Source organism: Paroedura picta, chromosome 13 (assembly GCF_049243985.1).
Source record: "Paroedura picta isolate Pp20150507F chromosome 13, Ppicta_v3.0, whole genome shotgun sequence".
NCBI lineage: Eukaryota > Metazoa > Chordata > Lepidosauria > Squamata > Gekkonidae > Paroedura > Paroedura picta.
The window spans coordinates 20,410,999-20,432,855 of NC_135381.1; the positions used below are offsets into that span (position 1 = coordinate 20,410,999).

Genomic DNA, 21,857 nt, shown 5'->3' on the forward strand with positions numbered 1-21,857 from the left:
GAGCACAAATAGCTTGGCTTGGTGCAGGCAGAAAAACACCAGCCATGCTACTTTTGAGACCTGTGCTTGCATAGATAGGGAGGTGTCAAAGATCACACCCAGATTCCTGGCTGACAGTTGCACCCCATCTGGGCAGGGTAAGCACACTTCCTCAGTTGGTCATTCCTACCTATCCATAGGACATCCATCTTTAAAGGGTTCAGTTTCAGGTGACTGTGCTTGAGCCATTCCATTACTGCTTCCAGGGATGTAGGTAGATTATCTGGGGGGTGGCTGGCTGTCCATCCATTAGGAGGTGGGTATATTGATGAAACCCAAGCCCAAACCCCCAGGCCAGCTGGGCAAGAGGGCACATGAAGGTGTTGAACAATGTCGGGGAGAGAATTGTACCTTGAGGCACCCTGTAATGGAGGTGGTGTCAGTGAGACAAGAAAGAAGAAGAACAAGAACAAGAACAGTTGGATCTTATATGCTGCTTTCTACAAGAAGGAATTTCTAAGTGGCTTACAATCACCTTCCCTTTCCTCTCCACACAACAGACAGTGAGGGAGGTGAGGCTGAGAGAGCCCTGATATTAATGCTTGGTCAGAACAGCTTTATCAGTGCTGTGGTGAGCCCAAGGTCACCCAGCTGGCTGCATGTGGAGGAGAGGGGAATCAAACCCAGCTCCCCAGATTAGAAGCCCGCATTCCTAACCACTATACCACTATAGCTGGCTCTTGGTAGACCTTTGATCTCGTCCTGCAGGACTCCTCTGAAATTCAGATCCGCAGACCTGTGGTCTGATCCAGCAAGGCGTTGCTTATGTGCTAACTGTTTCACATCCCATAAAGGGCTGCATTGATAACTCATACATTATTCTAGGCGGCCTTTCACCCACTATGGAGACACCTGCAGTGGCAATGTTCCATGCATGATACATTGCAATGAGCAGTAAAAATGGCAGCATTGCAACAGATCAGCAGATGAGATCTCTGTTCTCACCAGCCACTTTCTGCTTCATCCTGACTCCAGACATTTCTAGGACCAGGGTGTTGATTAATTGTCGTCCATTACGTGTGTCAGCTAAATCCTGTCTGGGACGCTTTTTCATTGGGATCCTCTCGAGCTGCCCAGTATTTGTGCTCACTTCTGTTGACATCAGTCAATGTGAAGTTCAGAACCATGCAAAACTCTAATGCTGTTTAATGTTGTGCCAACAGAAGCTGGCCCCATCCCAGGTACCCGTTTACCTGATCTTTGCCACTGTAATTCTCAGTGCCAATCACAACAAGAGTTTTTGGTTTCCTTTAACGAGCCAGAGTACTTTGTAGCTTTGCATCCTGTTGTATTTACTCAAGCTAGGAAGCAGAAGCGAGTTGGCGTCTCATGTGGGTTTTGCTCTCTTGGCAGGGGCCTTCTTGATACCCTACACCATCATGCTGGCTCTGGCCGGGCTGCCTTTGTTCTTCATGGAATGCTCCCTTGGGCAGTTTGCCAGCTTAGGACCCATTTCCGTCTGGAGGATTCTGCCCCTTTTACAAGGTCGGTGTTGTTACCTTTTCATATTGATTTCTGCTGCTTGCCAAGAAAAACTAGAAATGGAAAAAGGAGATCCCTGGGAAGGCTTTTCTTTGCAGCCTTCTGATTATGTGGACAGCGCAGCTGAACACCGGCTGCAGGCTTTTTCAACCAGGGTTTCATGAAGCCATGGAGGTTTCTTGACAGCCCTGGGAGGGGTTTCTTGAATGGGTGGGAGTTAATTTTTAATATATATATGTTTAACTTTGGGATGTGAGTGTCCTGCATAGTGCAGGGGGTTGGACTAGATGGCCCATGAGGTCCCTTCCAACTCTATGATTCCATGATTCTATGATTCTAAACATTTATTGGGAGATATCACCATGCATAGTCATGTCAACCTACCCTTCTCCTCCCCAAATGGTCTATGATGGGCCAGGAGGGGTGGGAAAGGGAGGGGCCCTGGTGGTCATATACACAGCTATGCTTCCCATGATTGCACCACTTCTGAGGGTCCTCAGAGCCTGAAGAATGTTTCAGGGGTTTCTCAATGGTAAGAAAGTTGAGAAAGTCTTGGCTAGAACAAGGAAATCAGAGCAGACATGGTGCAGGGGATAGAGAATGGTGGGCCAGGGAGACCTGGGCTGGCTTTCTTTGAATCTATTGCTACCTTGCAGAACTGTTGTGAGGTTAAAATAGGAGAACTTCACCCATGCTGGAGTTTTGTGGAAGAAGGGTGGGTTATAAATGCATTCCTGAAAAATCGCCATTCACTTTCTAGCCCTCTGGTTTGGAGATGACCTAGAAAGTCAAGAGGTGTCAGAAAAGCAAAAGAGGGGGGGAGGGTGTTCATAAGGAAGCCTGCCTCACCTCATACTACCTTCCCAAATGCATCTGCCACATTCTGTGGGCTGATGGAAACCTGAAGCAGGTGAGCCAGAAACTGTTTCCCTGAGGGACTTGGCATTCATACAGCATCTTGTTAACACTGGGCTGTTGCCCGTGCCAGGTAGCTACATGGCACCAAAGGAAACAGGAGATTCCTGTTTCCCTCAGACCACTGACACCCCCAGCCAGTCTTCCACCCCTCTGTCCATGACTACAGTAAAGCAGCTCTCCCAATGTAGGAATCGAAGAGGCAAGGCAAACAGGACCAGGGCATGAACAGGCAGGAACAACCATAAGCTTCCTTCCTTCCTCTTGCAGCAGGGCTTTTTTGGCCGTGGTCCCCACATAATGGAATTCGTCTTCCCACAAGGGAATTCCCACCCTCTTCTCAGTTCTGACTTCCCAAATACTTTTTTTTGGGGGGGGGGGAGTTGCTGGGTGGCTTTTACATGTCTCAACTCCCTGACTCTGTACTGTTCTAGTATACGTGGAAATTTTATCTAAAGCTAACATTGATTGCTGGTTTTATTACTGACTAGATCTAAAGCCCATTTCACTCAGGAATTAAATGGGCGCTAGATTGCGTGGGAGCGGGGCCACCCCCCACCCGAGGCTCTCTCGAGCCTTCTCCGCGTCGTAGACGCGGCGAGGCCACTCCGCCAGCCGGGAGAAGGCGGCGCGGCCCACCACTCACCCGTGGCTGTCTGTGCGGGTGAAGCAGGGAATGGGGAGCTGTGCTTCGCGTGGCTCCCCATTGCCTGCTTGGGCCGGGATGGACACTTGGAGGGGCCAATCAGGAGCCGCTTTGCGGCTCCTGATTGGCCCCTCCGAGTTTTTATCCCGGACAGGGCCCGCCCTAACTCCTCCCACAGTGCCCTTACACCTTTATTCAGTCCGTGGCGTTCTGCGCCACGGGGCTGTTTAAAGATGGCTAGTTTTTTTGTCTCTGGTTCAAGTTTTTAAGTTGTTTTTCACTTTTGTTACTATGTTATTTCTTTACTGTGGTTTAGTTATCAATATTGCAGGCATTTACATTTTTTTAAACCAATTGTTTCATTCATTAATCTATTCTCAAATGTATATGCCACCCTTCCCCGAGGGCTCTGGGCTGCTTACAATATATCATGCAATAAGACAGGAGTTAAAACATTTTAAACATTAAAATAATATTTACATTAATAGGGGGGCGGTAAAGGGCTGCGATATTATGAACTAGGTGGCATACAGGTGGTTATTGTTTATTTAGGGAGGCCAGCTTACTGATGGTATTCTGTACGCCCCAACCATAGAACTGGTGGAACAACTCTGCCCTGCAGGCCCTGTGCAACAATTTCAGGTCCTTCAGGGCCCTGGTCTCACTTGGGAAAGCATTCCACCAGGCCCTAGTGCCAGCACTAAAAAGGCCTTGGCTCTAGTTGAGGCCAATTTGACTTCTCTAGGACTGGGGATCTTGAGCAGATTTTGTGCACTCAATTGCAAATTTCTCTGAAAGGCATACAGGAGGAGGCAGTCCTGCAGGTAAAAAAGTTCTCAGACCATTTAGGGCAGGGGTAGTCAAACTGCAGTCCTCCAGATGTCCATGGACTACAATTCCCATGAGCCCCTGCCAGCGAACGCTGGCAGGGGCTCATGGGAATTGTAGTCCATGGACATCTGGAGGGCCGCAGTTTGACTACCCCTGATTTAGAGCCTTAAAGGTAAGAACCAACACTTTGAACCTGATTTGGTTTCCGTCTGGAGCCTGTGTAGCTGGGAGAGCACTGGTCGAATATATTCTCTCCACCTGGTCCGAATCCTGTAAGGAGCCAGCCAGTTGCATTCTGGACCAGTTGAAGTTTCCAGATCATGTTCAAGGTTAGCCCTGCATGGACCGAGTTTGCTGCATTTGCAATCCTGTGATGTTAAGCTTCTTTATTATTTTGTCATAGAAAGGTGGAATCTAAAGATTCTGAATGCACACAGGGGAGTTACTGCCCTGCATGACAGGGAGCAGTGCTACTTTACAAGGAAGTGTATTTGGGCTGATTTCAGTGTCATGCTGGCAAAGCAAAAGCACTCTCCCATAAAGCTATACATGCTTAGTCAGCATTGCCAGTGCATCTGGGTCATAGTCATAAGAAGATCAGTGGCCTACCTAGTCCATCAGAGGTCAGTTAGTTGCCCTGAACAAGGCATCTGATGTTTCCTCTGAATATTGAGATTCCCTTTGCTTACCAGAGTTAATAGGTTTGGGTGGACCTACCCTTTGTGCCCAGGCAGGTATTGCACTAGTGTTTTACTTCATCATGTGCAACTTCTTCACATGGGTAGCAGCCTGTCCAATCAAACTTTTATTACAATCGTTCAGAGCAGGTTATATGAAGTCGATACATAAGAGCCTGTTTTGAGTAGAAATTCTTTGCAACTGCAGAGTGCCACAGATGTGCCCTCTTGCCCAAGCCAGCACCACGTTTAAATCAGGCCTCTGATCATAGCTGGGCAAGTATTACCATGGGCATCCACTTTATCCCTTACCATGTGCCACCTTTGCCCTGAAACAACTTCACCTGGTTCTTCTTGACCCTCAGTTGTCCTTGCACTGAGTTTGATTCAATAGGAAAGATAATTGTTTTTAATTGTGTGTGTGTGTATTGTATAAATTACATTTGTCCCTGTGAGGCAAGCCTCAGGATGGTTGAGACTGGTCACATCAACATAAATATGAGGCATGAGAGCTCTACATACCCCCCCCCCCCCACACACACACACACCAGATTTTAGTGCTGTGGTTGTAGCTGCTGTGTTTAAAAGAGAATCTGTGGTTTGCAAGCTGATCTTTGATTCAGCTTATATTCTTGCTAGTTCTGCTTGATTGGTTGTAGACCCAAAGGCTGTTCTTCTGACCTTTATGGGAGATTACAGGAGGAACAAGGAAACTTCATTCTTACAGCTTAAAAGTCATCACCTTGTTGATCATTTGGAATAGATGAGCACTGAAGGGATTAGTATTTCCAAATCCTGGCAGGTTCCTGGCCAGTTTGAAGAAATCAGACCGAGCAACACCCAACACCCGTTTCAGCTTTAGACAGAAATAGATGTTGCTTGTGAACATTTCCGCCCTGCCAAAAAGCAAAAACCACCCAAAACATGCCATGCATTTTTCAACACTTGCAATCCTTACACGAGAAAATTTCCCACCAACCATTGCACAGATGTTACAGCAGGGATAGTCAGCCTGTGTGTCCTCCAGATGTTCATGGACTACAATTCCCATGAGTCCCTGCCAGCATTTGCTGGCAGGGGGCTCATGGGAATTGTAGTCCGTGAACATCTGGAGGACCACAGGTTGACTACCCCTGATTTACAGGACATGCCCTGGGACCCCGACTCTCCACTGGTGGCCAGCACATGGTCAGTCTCTATGGGCCAAATCATGTAGTGCCTCTCATGTTCCTGTCTGTCAACAGAGATGTTCTCGGAGTTCCATGCTCAGAACTTAATTCCCAGGTGTGCACAGGCCTTATTTGAGAGGACCTCTGATGGATATGAGGACTCTATAACAGGTGACTTATCAAAAGACAACTCAGTGCATGGATACGTGAACAGCATTATCAATAAGGTTTGAGCCAGCCGCTAACGCTGCATGGAAAAATACAATCTTAAGGACTCTTGCTTGGGAATAAGTCCCACTAAGTGAACCCAAGTAGGATTCTGTGTAGATCTGCTTAAGATTGCTCTCTTGTTCTAACTCAGGGGTTGCCAAACCGTGACTCTCCAGATGACTATGGACTACAATTACCATGAACCCCTGCCAACATGATAGAGGCTCATGGTAACTGTAGTCCATGGACATCTGGAGAGTCACATTTTGGCCACCCCTTATTTACTTATTTTTACTCTGTTTATTGTGGGCTGGCCTCCTAGGAAAATCAGCAGAGTTTGACAGCATTTGCAGGTTTAATTCTTAAATGTATGTAATGCTAATTGCTTAACAATAAAGGCTTTCCTGGCACACTGAAGACTTAACAAATGTATTGTAGCAAAAACTTTTCTAAGAACCCACTTTGTAAGAACCGACTACAACCAAGTAGCCTTCTACTCACAAAAACTTGTGCATCTTAACCATTCAGCCTCTGCACTATTTTGGTTGCAGCACTACCTCCTATGGCTGCCAACCTCCAGATGGGGCCTGGAGATCCTTCTGGAACTACAATTATTATTTTATCCAGGAATTGAACTGTGAGGCGCTATATTTTGGTTAAGGTCTGCTTCTAGCTTGTTTTCCGAATACAGTTTTAGCCTCCTGGATGTATATTTTTATTCATAATTCTAAAGCTCGGCTGCTTTTAAAAATATTTTATTGCTTTTTATTTGAAATAAATAGTACGGGATGGTATGGGAGTCCATGGGAGGCCTCTTCACAGTATGCTTAATCTCCTCCCATAGCCCAAACTTCTTTCCGGGGGTCTGCTTAGTTCTGGGAAAGTGGGGAGAACACTTATTAAAACATCTTCCACTTTCATAAGGAGACTTCTTATTTGTTTAGGAGTGGGATTCACAATGGTGCTCATTTCAACGTTTGTGACCATCTACTACAACGTCATCATCGGCTACAGCCTCTACTATTTATTTGCCTCCTTCCGAAGTGTGCTCCCTTGGGCAGAATGCGATCCAGAATGGGCTGATGAACTGTGCAGCAAGACCGCAATTGGTAGGCCATGTTAGCAATACACTGTTTTCTCCACCCTGACCTATATTTTTTTATATCTCACGTTATTTGCATTAAATGGAGTCACTGTTTCTTCTGTTAAATTGTACACTTCTGGCCCTAGGGGGGAATTCCTTCAAAATAGGAGTGAAAGGCTATGTGGGGGCACTTGTCTGCACCAGAAACAGAAGCAAGGATGAAGTAATGCAGCTGAAGCTGGTGGTCCGTCAGTCTAGAGCAGGGATTCCCAACCCTGTGGATCCCTGGGGGTTCTTGGGAGATCTGCAGGGGATCCGCGGGAGCTCTGAAGTGGGGTGGTATGGGGGGGGGAGGGTCTGGGCTGTCTTCTCAGCTCCTACTCTTCTTTGCGGCCTAGATGAGGCAGAGCAGTAGTAAAGGTGAGGGGGGTGAGCAAAAGGAGAGCTAAGGGTGCAGGTTCTGATGTCACTTCTGGGGGTGTGGCAGGAGGCGTGGCTAGCTGACATTACTTCCAGGGTTCCTCGAAGTCTGAAAAATTATGGTCAAAAGGTTGAAAAAGGCTGGTCTAGAGTGACCAGAAGACAAAAACCAGGGTGGAGCTATGCAGATTAAAGGTTCGTCTATCTGTGCAGTCAGGAGGAAGTGTGGTGCTCAGTGGCTGAGGTCCTCAGGGCCAGAAGGGAAATCTGACCTCCTTCTCAAATGGGGTCCCTGAGTGCAGCTCCTTTACACAGATGAGTTGCGTACTGAAGACTTTGAAGTCTGAAGAAGTGAGGGCTAAGCTGGCCCACGAGTGCCCAGATCTCTCAGCCTTCTCCGATAGGGAAGCTACAAATCGGTGCAATATGTCCCTGTGTACAGAGGGCACTCCCTACAGTGTACACACTTTCTGTACACATGCATGTTCCTTTCAATATGAAAGGCATTTCTCCCCTCATAAGCATAAGAATAAACTCATCAATCATAATAGGAACAAAGTAAATTTATGTTTGCTCCAAGAAGCCAATGTTTTCCTTCTCAAGTATCACATAATATTTACTTCTGTTATTTCAGTGCTCTCATGCAATGTCACAGAGAATGATGGCACCATTATCCGTGCCAACTACTCTTGGGTCCAAAGTCAGAACTTAACCTGCCTCAATAACACCGCAGAGTTTGCAAATACCCAGGTTCCCAGTGAACAATACTGGAAGTAAGTATTAAACCAATTACTCTTTGGCATTTAGTGACCACTTCCTATTGGCAAAGTGCTTCATAAGTGCTATTCAAAAGTCACGGGGAAGGATGCCCTTGTTCCCATTTTACAGATGAGGAATCTAGTGGCTTCCCCAGACTGCAGAAGAAGTGCGACTCGAATAGCAGAGGCCTTCTAGATCCAAGTTCACCATCTTACCCATCAGAGATGAAAATAATTTAAATTTCTTATATTCAGAATCAGATGTATAGTTGTGTTGATCTGAAGCGGCAGAACAAAGTTTGTGTCCAGTGACACCTTTAAGACCAACAAAGTTTTATTCAAGATATAAGCTTTTATGTGCATGCATCTAACAAAGTGTGCATGGACACAAAAGCTTATACCTTGAAAGCTTATATTTCTGGATTCAAATACCAAGATAACTTTTTCTCCATCTCCCAAAATACTAGAACTCAAGGGCATCCAATAAAGCTGATGGGCAGTAGGTTCAGAATGGACAAAGGGAAATGCTGTTTCATACAGAGAGTGATTAAAATGTTGGATTTGCTGTCAGAGGATGTAATGATGGCCCACAGTACTAACAGTTTTAAGAATTAGATAGATTCATGGAGGATTATAGTAGAAAGTCCCTTGATCAGGATAAATATCCAACACACACAACGCCACCTTGTACTGAATGAGATGATTAGTCAGTATTGTGTACTCAAACTGGGAGAGTATCCAAGATCTCAGAGGAAATTCTTTCAGATTCCTTTTTATGGGAGATGCTGGGGACTGAACCTGGGACGTCCTGGATGCAAAGCAGATACTCTCCACATGAACAAGAGTTTTCTGTTTCCAAGTACATTTAAGCCTGTTTAATGTGCAGTTGTTTAGGCCACACTATTGCTTTTGTAAGTATGATTAATTGTGGGATACACCACACAAATTGCCTGTTGATTAAAGTATTAGACCTTGCCAGGGTGTGCATTTGAAAGACACTGTGGCACAACCTGTGTGCACACATATGGGTGTGAACATTGGGCGGATGCAAATCAAAGACACCCTTCTGCTTTCAGAACAACTTTGTGGTCTGCTATTGCCATGACAATTTAAATAGTGTGGTGTAGTGGTTAAGAGCGGCGGCTTCTAATCTGGCAAGCAGGTTTGATTCCTTGTTCCTCCACATTCCTCTCAGTCCTGATAGTGGTGTTCTGGGGTCTCTCAACCTCACCTCCCTCACAGGGTGTCTGTTGTGGGGAGAGGAAAGGTAAGGCGATTGGAAGCCACTCTGAGACTCCTTCTGCAGAGCTGTCCTGACTGAGCAGTGATATCAGGGCTCTCTCAGCCTCACCTCCCTCGCAGGGTGTCTGTTGTGGGGAGGCAAAAGGAAAGGCAATTGGAAGCCACTTTGAGACTCCTTTGGGCACTGAAAAATGGGATATAAAGACCAACTCTTCTTCATCTACTCATTGGATAGAAGGCTACAGACTGAAATTTGGCAGGCTAAATCCGAGCCTAGGGCTGGGTGTGACAGTGGATAGAAGGACTCTAGTAGGCACAGAACAAGCAGGAGCAATTGTGATCACCAGTCACAAGAAGGGGGACATTTTCTGGGTCAAAATCAAACAGATGGCAATGAAAGAAATTTCTTTTTAGTTAATGTCCCTACATTCAAGGCCCACATTAGGTGTATTTAACATTCCCAGGGCAGACAGGTACCTAGTACGAAACAAACCTTGTCACAGGGCGCAAGACCTCCTTTTGAAGCTATAATTTTGCACAAAGTGATAGCTATGACTCTGTTCTCCATTCTAAACCACAGAATCCTTGCTGATGCTCTTCTTTCCCTTATTTTTTTTTCCCAGCAAAAAGGCTCTACAGCGTTCATCTGGCTTAGATGAAACGGGGGAGATCGTGTGGTACTTGGCTCTTTGCCTTCTCCTTTCATGGCTGATTGTTGGAGCAGCTTTGTTCAAAGGCATAAAGTCTTCAGGAAAGGTAATTTCTCCAAGCCATGGCATTCAAAGGGTCAGGGGACAGCCCTCTACCTGTGACAGCCCTCTATGATGTCCAACCAGCATCCTACTCCTCTTCTTTCCTGTCCTCAACCAGCCTTCACTCTCCAGACCACAATGGGGCAGCAACAGAGCTCAGATGCACTGCAGAAAGGGGCTTGCAGGCAAACCACTGGCAGATGGTCCAAGAAAGTCAGCCAATCTGTACACCATACTTTAAAAGATTGTTTTTGGTGAGACTAGTTATTTAAAACAAATAGCTTCAGGAAAGAAGTAAAACACACACTGGCTGGATGTGTCTGAAAGGGGGTGTATATGGTATGAGCCTGCATGGTTCCCCAATTTACAAGATTGCCACTTTGTTCCCATATGAGGTCTCAAGGTACATTCTATACATTTTCTCTGGATTTTGTTTAAAGTTTGTATTCTCCTTAGAAGGCTAACCTATTTTCATGAGACGACATGGAAAAGACAATAATACTAGGAAAAGATGAAGACCCAGCTTGAGAAGTTTAACGGAATAAAGGAAGCTATGGCTAGCCTTCAGTTTACAAGTCCTGAGCCAGGCAGTTTATGATAGGACATTTTGGAAATAACTTATTTATTGTATTATTTATTTATTACATTTGTATACTGCCCTCCCCTGAGGCTCAGGGCGGTTCACATGGAACGTGAAAGAACGATACATCAAACTCGGGTTTTGTGTCAAATAGAAATACAGCAATGGTAATAATAATAACAATTTTACAGGATAACAATCAAACAGGTCCATGGCTCAGTTCAGATACATGGATTCCTGGGAGGGAGGTTCAGGGGCCCAGTGGTTGTTGCTGGTTCCGATTGACCTCAACCAAATGCCTGGTGGAAGAGCTTCCTTTTGCAGGCCATGAGGAACTGTTTTAGTTCCACTAGGGCCCTATCTCCTTTGGGAGCTCATTCCAGCAGGTGGGGGCCAAGACAAGGAAGGCTCTGGCCCTGGTTGAGGTCAAGCAGGCTTCTTTTGGGCCAGGGATCACCAGCCAGTTGGAGGTGGTGGAACGCAGAGCTCTTTGAGAGGCGTAGGCAGAAAGAGTCCTTCAGGTACACTGAGCCCTGACCACATATGGCCTTATAAACTTGACAGTTTATAACAACAAACACACATCTACTGTAAGAGAATAGGGTGTTCTCTTGGCCAAAAAAGAGGTGGGTCTGTAGAGGCTGCAACGGCATTTGGTGGGAGGGTGTAACAGGAAAGGTTGGGGTGCAACAGAAGAACCAGTTGGACAGGCGGTAATGGCAGCTTGAGAGCACAATCATTCACCTAAACTGAGGGGACCAACACCCTTTCTGGTCCAACCACTTGGAAGTATCTCCAGGAGTGGCCTCACTCAAAACTAGCACTTAGTGTAGCCATGACAATTTGGTGTGGTGTTTGGTGTTCATATGATGGTTTGTGGAAGTGATTTTGTGGGCACATCTCACTGGAATGGGCTTCTTTATCTGAGAGACTGTTCTGGAGAAGGTTTCACGCGTAGGATAATGGATTTCACTGGAATCTCGTCTATGGGAGTATCGGGGGGTGGGGGGTTGGCAGTTAATTTACACCCGTGCATTATAATGTGAAACAATTATAACAGACAAGAAAGTTGTTAGAGCGTTATGGGCATGTTGAAAATAGACATAGCTGCTTGCAGGACTGCTCCAACCCACTGATATCATTAAATAGGGCAACTCATGTACATTTAAAACCAGATGGATGGTTGTATGAATTCACCCTGACTGAGGAACCAGGGGGATATTAAGTTGGAGGAGACAAGGCTCTCTATCTCTGTTTGGAATAATGATCAAAGTCGTTTGCTGATTTCTGGGTGGGGGAGGGAAACACCCAACCTGCAGTTAAGAATCAGTCCTGCCATTCCTTCTCTTAGGCTAGAATCACAATGCTGTTCGTTCCTCTCTCTTTGTAGGTTGTCTACTTCACAGCGATCTTCCCCTATGTCATCCTCATTGTGCTTTTGGTACGAGGTGCTACGCTGGAAGGGGCCAGTGAGGGCATTGAGTATTATATTGGAAGGCAGTCCAATTTCACCAAGCTAATGGAGGCAGAGGTAAGTGCAGAGAGCCAATGGAGGACAGCCTTTGGGAAGCAGCCATAGAGGAAGAGTAAATGACCCTGTGTGTTAGGATGGCCAGCCTCCAGGTGGGGCTAGGAGATCTCCAGACTACACAGATCAGTGAAACTGGTTGCTTTGGATGGTGAACACCATTGATGACATCCCTGCTGAGGTCCATTTCTTCCCCAAGGCCAGGCTGTACCCCCAAATCTCCAAGAATGGGCCACCAAGAAGTTGGCAGCCCTACTTTGTGTTGTGTCTTTTTTACACACTGTTAATTAATACCAGGAAGCCTGTGGACTGGCCAGGCAATACAAGGAGCCTGTCTTTCTGCCTTGTCACCAGCCCAACAGAGCTACTGACACTTGGGCTACTGAGCAGGACCAACCCCCCACATGCACACGCACACAGTGTGGCTCCAGATGTGGCCCCCTGCTGCTCCCACCTTGTTCTAGGGAAAGGGAAATGTTCCTGATTTTATTGCCTTTTATATACATTTATTATATATTATATTTTTGAGAGTGTTTTTGGTTTTTTGCTGTTCTCTCTTGTTTCTGCAGTTTTGTCTATATCAGGCATACATGTTGCACAGTTTTATATGCCTGTGTGTGTGTGTGTGTGTGTACATGTATGTGTGATGTAAGTCACTTGCATGGATAAGAGACATAAAATGTTTAGTTCTGATTTAATGGCAAAAAAATAGCATTGACAGTGACAGGCATTTTGCAGGGGAAATTCAGTGAAAGGAAACAAAAATAGTGCAAAGTGGAAAAAAATGGGTTTGATTTACAAAATCAAAGCAAAAAGAGAAAGGGGGGAAAGGGTTTGATACAGGCAGGTTGATTGATTCCATATCATCCCTACCTGGCCCTAACAGAATTATGTGGCTAAATGAATCCACAGACAGGCAAGTGTTTGAACCCATGCCTCCCACGTACAAAGAGAACACCAGACAGGTTAAGCTGGAATAGTATCTTGGTTAGGGGCTTAAGCCACTGTTGGCTTTAAAGGTAAAGGTATCCCCGGTGCAAGCACCAGGTCATGTCTGACCCTTGGGGTGACGCCCTCTAGCGTTTTCTTGGCAGACTCAATACAGGGTGGTTTGCCAGTGCCTTCCCCAGTCATTACCGTTTACCCGCCAGCAAGCTGGGTACTCATTTTACCGACCTCAGAAGGATGGAAGGCTGAGTCGACCTTGAGCCGGCTGCTGGGATCGAACTCCCAGCCTCATGGGAAGAGCTTCAGACTGCATGTCTGATCAGCTTTAGATCAGCAGCTCTCTGTCTCTCAGCCTTCCACCCAGTTTGCAGTACAGGCATCATGATCCTGCCCTATTTAGCAGGGTGATCATTTAGGTTGCTAAACTAATGATGCTTTAATCATACAGAAAAAAGACACATACACCATAATTAAATTATTAAATAATTTCACATAAGTTTTAATGTTTATGTTTAAGATATTTCAGAAACGGAAAGCAACAGAGATTCCAAATGTAAAAAGATTTGTCTTTTCTGCCCCCATTCAGGTGTGGAAAGATGCGGCCACCCAGATTTTCTTCTCCCTCTCTGTTGCATGGGGAGGCTTGGTTGCCCTCTCGTCATACAACAAGTTCCACAACAACTGCTACTCTGACGCTATCTTTGTCTGTGTGACCAACTGCCTCACCAGCGTCTTTGCCGGGTTTGCCATTTTCTCCATCTTGGGTCACATGGCATTCAAGGCAGGCAAGAAAGTCTCGGAAGTCGTAGACTCAGGTAAGGTGTGGTCCTGTAGAAGTGGCCTTGAGCTGTTGGTGTGCTCTGTACAAAGGGGTTATAAGCAAATAAAATGGCAACGAAATTGTCAGCAATGGGAATTTCCTCCTCTCTTCGGCTTGATTGGGGTAGGGGATAAGACGAAAGGACAGAGGAAGCAAAGGTCATCTGGTTCTCATGTTGTCCTCTCCTGGGCTTCACAGGAGCCTCATAATTCTCCATGTCTACTGAGGAGGTGCCAGCAGGGAAGGAGCTTTCATAGCCTGTCTGCTAGGCATACTGGAAGCATCTGGCTGGCTACTGCTGGAAACAGGAGAGGGTGGACTAGGTGGACTTTGGGGCTGATTTACACCCATTCATGATATGCTTATGTATTTGGAGCCCAGTAGGGCACCAGCACAGTAACAGGTGTGAGGAGCCCAAACATATGCAGGCATGTGACTGATGCTGCCCACAGGCAAACAACTAGCACTCCTCTATGGCTTGACCTCCAGTTGCACAGATTGGTGGGAAAATAGCTTTGTATTGTCTTCTGACATCACAACTGATTCTGCTTCACTGACAGGGTTTGATTTGGCATTTGTTGCCTATCCGGAGGCTCTCTCCAAGCTGCCGGTCGCTCCTCTCTGGTCCTTTTTATTCTTCTTCATGCTTCTGCTCTTGGGCCTCGATTCTCAGTTTGCTACAGTCGGTGAGTAATAGCTGAAATAACTTGTTTTATTCTAGCTCTTGTTTAATGCAGCCCTTGTGACGTTTGTGCTGTGTGTCCACTGAAGCAATACAAAAGGCCTGTGTCTGCCAATATACAGTTGAACTATATATATATGGACGATCCTTTGGGGCCAACTTTGAAGAAGAGGAGAAGGAAAGCTGGTTTTTGGATTTTTTTAGCCGTCATTATTGTTTTATGATACCAGCTGGGTTTGGGAGTGGCAGTTAACAAATATAAATACATATAAAATAAATATAATATAAATATAACTTCTCTTCCCAGCAGTACAGAGTAATTACATGAATCTCCCAAGCAATTATATTCATACAATGGCTCTCTAGGACAGGGGTAGTCAAACTGCAGCCCTTCAGATGTCCATGGACTACAATTCCCAGGAGCCCTCGCCAGCGAATGCTGGCAAGGGCTCCTGGGAATTGTAGTCCATGGACATCTGGAGGGCCGCAGTTTGACTACCCCTGCTCTAGGACTTTACTGCATCATACTAATACGAGACCCCCCCCTCCTCTTGCAGAAACCGTCACGACGACCATCCATGACCTGTACCCTCGGCTGATGAAAAAAATGAGGATTCCAATGACCATGGGCTTGTGCTTCCTGCTATTCCTGCTTGGGCTTGTGTGTGTCACACAGGTAAGGAGTTAATCTGATATCTCCAAGGCAAGCAGCTGTTCTACCAGGCTTTTGTGGGCAGCAGGAATTTAACACCAACAAAATACTGGCCCCTTGTCTGAAATACCATCTGAAAACTTAAGAACTTAACACCAACTGAGCCCCTCTCCTTAGAAGGCTTTTAATTAATTAATTATTTTTTTAAAACTGATGATTTATTTAATTAATGTTTTAATATCTATTTACTTATTTACATTTTATTGGAATGCTTGATTGTTTGTTACCTGCCTTGAGCCGACTAGGGGAGGGTGGGTTATAAGCTTAAATTATTGTTGTTGTTGTTGTTGCTATTCGCCTCAAAGTGGACAAGGCTTGAGCAAAACTTGTCTTTTTTCTTGAAGCCCACAAGGACAAACATTGGGAAACTTTTTTCCTCAGGTCATTTTGAAAGTTGTGTATCAAAGCTTAACACCCCTCCCCCCTGCTATTTCCACAGGCAGGAATCTACTGGGTCAACTTAGTGGACCATTTCTGTGCTGGCTGGGGAATCCTTTTTGCAGCGGTCCTTGAAATAGTGGGAATCTGCTGGATTTATGGTAAATAATTTGTGCTAGAAATGCTACTAACAACAGCAGCTAAAGACCCTCCAAAACCTTTCTTAACGTTAATTTGCCAAGTGGCTCCAGATAAGGTTTTTCTAAGATCGCTTAGACAAGATGTTGTTTTGATGTTACAGTCTGTATATTGTTCCATGTAAGTTATATAATGTTCATTATAAACCCCCCAGAGCTGCAAAGAAATGGGCGATATAGAAATATAAATAAATAGACAGACAGACAGACAGACAGACAGACAGACAGACAGAGAAGAATTTGTTTCAGATTCTTTGCTGGCCAGACAGGTGATTGGTGGGAAATCTGTGCCACACCCCCTGGAGGATATGCAATTATAGGTCTCTTGCCGCCCTGATCTTAACCACCAAATGACTGATAGATTATCTGTTTTAAATAGGAGGAAACCGGTTTATCCAAGACATAGAAATGATGATTGGGAAGAAAAGTTGCTTGTTTTGGCTGTGGTGGAGGGCATGCTGGTTTGTCATCACCCCTTGCCTCCTACTCGTAAGTAACCAAGAATACCATTTCAGATTTTGGGCTTGTGTTTTGTCCCCGGCATCATGTGGCCTCCATTCAGGCAACCCGTAAAGCCTCAGCAGCACGCGGAGGCCATGTGAGGAGGATCATGTAGGAGGAGTCACACCTGGAGTCCACAATTCTGTTCGCTAGAGTTACCAATCAATGATTATCTCTAAGGTTGCCATCTCCAGGTTGAGAAACCCCTGTAGATTTGGGGGGTGGAGCCTGAGGAAGAAATGTACCCCAGTGGGGTACAATGCCACAGTGCGCACCCTCTGGGGAAAACGATTTCTGTAATCTGGAAATTATTTCCAGGAAATCCCCAGGCCTCACCTGGAGGCTGGCATCCACAGTGGGCACCTAGCAGAAAACAAGAGGAAGGACTATTGAGTTCCGTGTGGGTGGGGGAACAGGTGCTAGGCGCCTGCCCTGTTTTTGGCCAGACTCTACCACAGAGTGTTGCCCCAAAAACCATGTATTTGTCCAGTCCGATAAATCATAAATCCTCAATGCTGTTTCTCCAGAAAGTGATTCACTAGGGGGGCTTCCTGTACCCAATTCCGTATCCTGGACACACGTTTGAGGACCCATGTTTTCAAAGGGTGTGTGGAAAAACCCACATGCAAACAGCGGGGCTTGTAAAACCTGTAACTTGATGTTAAAGGGTTCCTCATTTTCTCATTCAAATAAGGATTTTGTTATATCTATTAAGGCGTTCATAAATTGTAATTCTGTTAATATTGTATATTTAGCGAAATGTCCTTGTGACTTTTTGTACGTGGATATTTCCACACGTCTTCTTTCTCATACCATCCTGCTTCTACCTGGCAACCCTAGAGGGAAAGATGGCCAGCACAATATAGTGTTGATAAACCTGCGGAGGTAGCAAATAGCAGTGGTTGGTGAAGGAATCGTTCTCATGCTGGCATTTCTTTTTTGATTGGATCCAGGATTTGAAAGGGCCTGATCAGGCCTTTCTTGGAGGTGTACACACAGCTTCAGTTGCCATTGTACAGCCCACCTGGCCCAGGCCAGGGGAAAGATTGTGACTCTGTGTATGCTTTACATTTAGAAGGCACCAGTCCTAGTTTAGTCCTCATTATTGCTAGTTAGAAGGTCAGATAGTAAGAGATATGAAAGACCCCTGCCTGAAACCCTGGAAAGCCACTATCAGTTGATAATAGTGACCTTGATGGAGTAATATTCATTCAGCAGGTTCATATGTTCAAGTTTGACTCATACCTCTCCTTTTGTTGTTATTTTTTTCTGAATAGGCCATTCTGGGCTGGTCTTTGGCCACATTTACACCTCCTTCATACGGCTCAATAAAATACCCCAACTGGGGATCTGCCATCGGCTGGTGCATGATCATCTTCTGCCTCATCTGGATCCCCATTGTTGCAGTTTACAAGATAATAAAAGCAAAAGGAAACCTATGGCAGGTGAGTGTCTGAGGACAGTGCATGTCACAGCAGGAGTTCCTCTACTCCCACTAAGGCAGGGGTAGCCAAACTGTGGCTTTCCAGATGTCCATGGACTACAATTGTATTTGTAGTCCATAGACATCTGGAGCCTCTAATGGCGCAAGAGCCTCTTGTGGCGCAGAGTGGTAAGGCAGCAGAAATGTTGTCTGAAAGCTCTGCCCGTGAGGTTGGGAGTTCGATCCCAGCAGCCGGCTCAAGGTTGACTCAGCCTTCCATCCTTCCGAGGTCGGTAAAATGAGTACCTAGATTGCTGGGGGGGGGGGGTTAAACAGTAATGACTGGGGAAGGGAATGGCAAACCACCCCGTATTGAGTCTGCCATGAAAACGCTAGAGGGCGTCACCCCAAGGGTCAGACATGACCTGGTGTTTGCACAGGGGATTTACCTTTATGTTTAAGACATCTGGAGAGCCACAGTTTGGCCACTCCTACACTAAGGTCTCCCACGGGGACATCTCCTGATTTCAGATTCAAAGCAATTGCACAAAAATCAATTCCCTCATGAATGATGCTCTCTTTACAAAAGTAAGCTAATACAGGCTGGTACAAAGAACTGGTAAGAAATGAATGAAGTGATATGAATGATCTCTCATCTTCTGCTTCAAGCCCCACCTCCAGAGAGACAGTACCAGTCGGAGATTTAAGTTAGTTCAGTCCTGGATAGACTTCCCTGTGAATTTTGGCTAATCCTCTTTTTAAATAGAATCAGAGTCCAGTAGCACCTTTAAGACCAGCAAAGATTTATTCAAGACGTCAGTGCAAGCAGCTGTATTGTGTAGCAGCAGTTGTGTAGTCCTAGCAATGCCCATCTCCCAAGCCTCCTTACGAGAAAGATCCTTCCAAATATGACTTTCCCCCTTTCCCCTTGCTTTTGCAGCGCATCGTCATCTGTTGCAAGCCAACAGACACCTGGGGGCCTGCCCTGGCAAGTCATCGTGGAGAAAGGTACAGCCATATGGTCGATCCTGCCAAGGACAAAGACATCGAGATCCCAACTGTGGATGCCTATGTCAACAAGTCCGAGTAAAGAGACATCGGGGTACAAGTGCTATTTTTTCAGAAACCCCAACACAGAGTTTGAAAATCCTGGGATGGAAACAGAAGCCATACTATTTATTCAGAGAACTTGTACATTCTATTACAGAGCAAAGAATAAGTCAGTGGAGCTTGAAGACTGGTTCTTCAGCCCGGCGGTGTTTAAACTGAGTCCATGCTGTGCATGAAGAAGGAGGTGGCTGGGTATCCAGAGCTTATGATTCAAGCTTGGTTCTTGATTCCAGATGGGTTTGAGCTCAGCTCATGTCAGGGGTCTACCCAGTGCCCTGGCACACTGATGTCCTTGCAAGGCATGAGCTTGCATGAGTCCTGTTGCAACGTTCATCCTCTGCCTGACAAGCAAGGGCCATTTCTATTCTACCTCTCAAGGGCATTATTTTGGCAAATGCACTTCTGTAATTCTGTGAGATGATTGCCAGCCATGTAAGTGCCTGTAGCTGCAACCCTGTGCATGCTGACCTTGAAGTCAGCACCAACGAACAATGTCAATTACTTCTGAGTAAGCCTATCCCAAGAGGATAGTGTACAAACTTTGTGTACAAACACAAAACTCACAGTTCTGCATGCAAGCAGTTCAAATCTGTGTACCAAAGAAAGATGATTATGTGCATAGTTTCAACTGATCCTGCATAATTTATTCTTTAATTTATAAGATTTAGCACAGTTTATTCTCATTTGACTATCCTGGGAGCAGCAGCCCATGAAACCCCACCCCCTAGCCATTGAGAATCTTATTCAGATGCTTCTTCTGCTTCTGAGATTTCAACAATAATTGCTCAGCCTCAGGAATAAGGGTTAGAAACTTAAAACAAAAATGCAGATTCTCAGCCAAATCCTGCACTCAGTTCCACATTTGGTGAGGTTTTGTGAGTATGTGTGTGTTCTTGCAAGAACTGCAGCACACATGCAACTGTGGAGATACCCAGAGTATGGCTGAGTGTAGCTGGCTGGCCAGCCAGTCTGAGGTAATACTCACTGTTTTGGGTCTTGTAGTTCACTGGTGGCATATCTCAGCATGTTTGTGCAGTCCAAAGCTTCTTTCTACATCTGGATTATTGCTCTATGTTGTGTTGGCATGGGAGGTTAAGTTTTCTTCAGAGAAAACTGCTTAGTTTTCTTTTAGCCTACTATTCTTTAAACTCTTGAGCCAACATTAACACCACGTTTCACTTCATAGTTCTCTTGATGTCTCCTGCAGAGGCAGAAAAGAAATTATGTTAGAAAGGGCCTCAGCAACAACTCAGGATCCACACTTGAGAGCCAGCTTGGTGTAGTGGTAACAAGCAGTGGCCTCTAATCTGGACAACCAGGTTTGATTCCCTACTCTTCCACATGCAGCCAGATTGGTGACTTTGGGCCAGTCTCAGTTCTCTCAGAGCTGTCTCCGCCTCACCTCCCTCACAGGGTGTCTGTTCTGGAGAGAGGAAGGGTAGGCAAGTAGAAGCCGCTTTGAGACTCCTTCGGGTAGTGAAAAGTGTGGTACAAAAATCTAGCTCTTCAAATTTGAGCCGTGTGGCCTGAGTCTTGGACCTTACATGGCGAACAAGCACCTCTCTCTTGATCACTCAGGTAACCCCTGATGAAAACAGGAATAGGATTACTCCCTCTCTCCAGTGGAGCTCCTAAAGGACTTTCACACAACGCTCCATGCCCTGGATTTCTGACTTTGGAATAATGTATGGTAAAATCCTCCTCTCAACTTGGCAGGATGTGACAGAACAACCATCTTACCAAGTTGTTTCATCACATGTGGCCCTGTAGTCAATCTCCACTCAGTCTGTGTCCTTCCTTCCTACATGCCACAATTCCCTGTCATGAAGGCTGGTCCTGGAAGTCCAGTTTTCTCAGATTAGCACTTCGGCGGTGTGTTATGTGGAAGGAAAGTTTCATGAACTGCAACCCTTGTTTGAGCGAATGATTTTCTGCCTCTCCCTCAATTTCTTTTAACTTGTGTTTCCTTGCACACAATTTGGCAGGCGTGGCAGACACACAGGCAGAGACTTTGGCAGAGAGGCAGGATGGTGCTGGTTTTCCTGCATACCTTTTTATACTGGGAAATTTATTTTTTGTTTGTTAATTTAACATGTTGCTGTCCTATAAAATCAATAAAACACAGAATTTTTAATTGAGAGTTGGGGATGTTATTTGGAACTTATAAAGCAAAATGGTGACATTTCTCCGTCCCCTTTTTAATTCAGTGGCAAAGTGTTTCTCATCCACCTCTTTTGTTGATATCATCTGAATTCTGTAGTCTAGAACAAGGGTAGTCAACCTGTGGTCCTCCAGATGTCCATGGACTACAATTCCCATGAGCCCCTGCCAGCAAAGTCCATGAACATCTGGAGGACCACAGGTTGACTACCCCTGGTCTAGAAGAAAGGTTTCCAAATTGTGCTCTGATACATCTAGAGGTCCCTTTGAAATCTGCTAGGATCTCTCCAGAGAAGATCAGTGACAGCAGACAAGCTTCTCTGAACAGACAATTTGCCAAGCATAGCTAATCTTCGTCTGCAATGTACTAGCTCATCTGACTATAGAGTGTGCCATACAGGGACAGCCACTGTGGAGTCCATCATGCCTCGTCTGTGTCCCTACATGAACAGTGTACAGATAAACCAAAATCATTTGCAGTAGCAAGAGATTTTGCAGCAGGTCAATCAGCATAGAAAGTATCTCTCAACAATGAAAGTCTGATGAGCCAGAGCTAACAGCCGGGGCAATGCTGTGTGCGCATGAGAGATTCG

At 45.6% G+C, this 21,857-nt stretch overlaps 1 protein-coding gene across 2 annotated transcripts in view; it reads left to right on the forward strand.

The window, feature by feature from the left end:
- The window catches only part of SLC6A14 (solute carrier family 6 member 14), a 49,028-nt gene extending 27,786 nt beyond the window's left edge, over positions 1-21,242 (forward strand). For both annotated transcript variants that reach the window (XM_077308536.1, XM_077308537.1), the window contains exons 3-14: positions 1,393-1,524; positions 6,914-7,078; positions 8,108-8,246; positions 10,097-10,229; positions 12,196-12,336; positions 13,868-14,096; positions 14,662-14,787; positions 15,341-15,459; positions 15,935-16,034; positions 16,450-16,559; positions 17,849-18,016; positions 18,935-21,242. In XM_077308536.1, the coding sequence (XP_077164651.1) occupies positions 1,393-1,524; positions 6,914-7,078; positions 8,108-8,246; positions 10,097-10,229; positions 12,196-12,336; positions 13,868-14,096; positions 14,662-14,787; positions 15,341-15,459; positions 15,935-16,034; positions 16,450-16,559; positions 17,849-18,016; positions 18,935-19,084 (1,712 nt within the window). In that variant the 3' untranslated portion in view covers positions 19,085-21,242. The remainder of the gene's footprint in view (positions 1-1,392; positions 1,525-6,913; positions 7,079-8,107; positions 8,247-10,096; positions 10,230-12,195; positions 12,337-13,867; positions 14,097-14,661; positions 14,788-15,340; positions 15,460-15,934; positions 16,035-16,449; positions 16,560-17,848; positions 18,017-18,934) is intronic.
- The last annotated feature ends 615 nt before the right edge of the window (positions 21,243-21,857 follow it).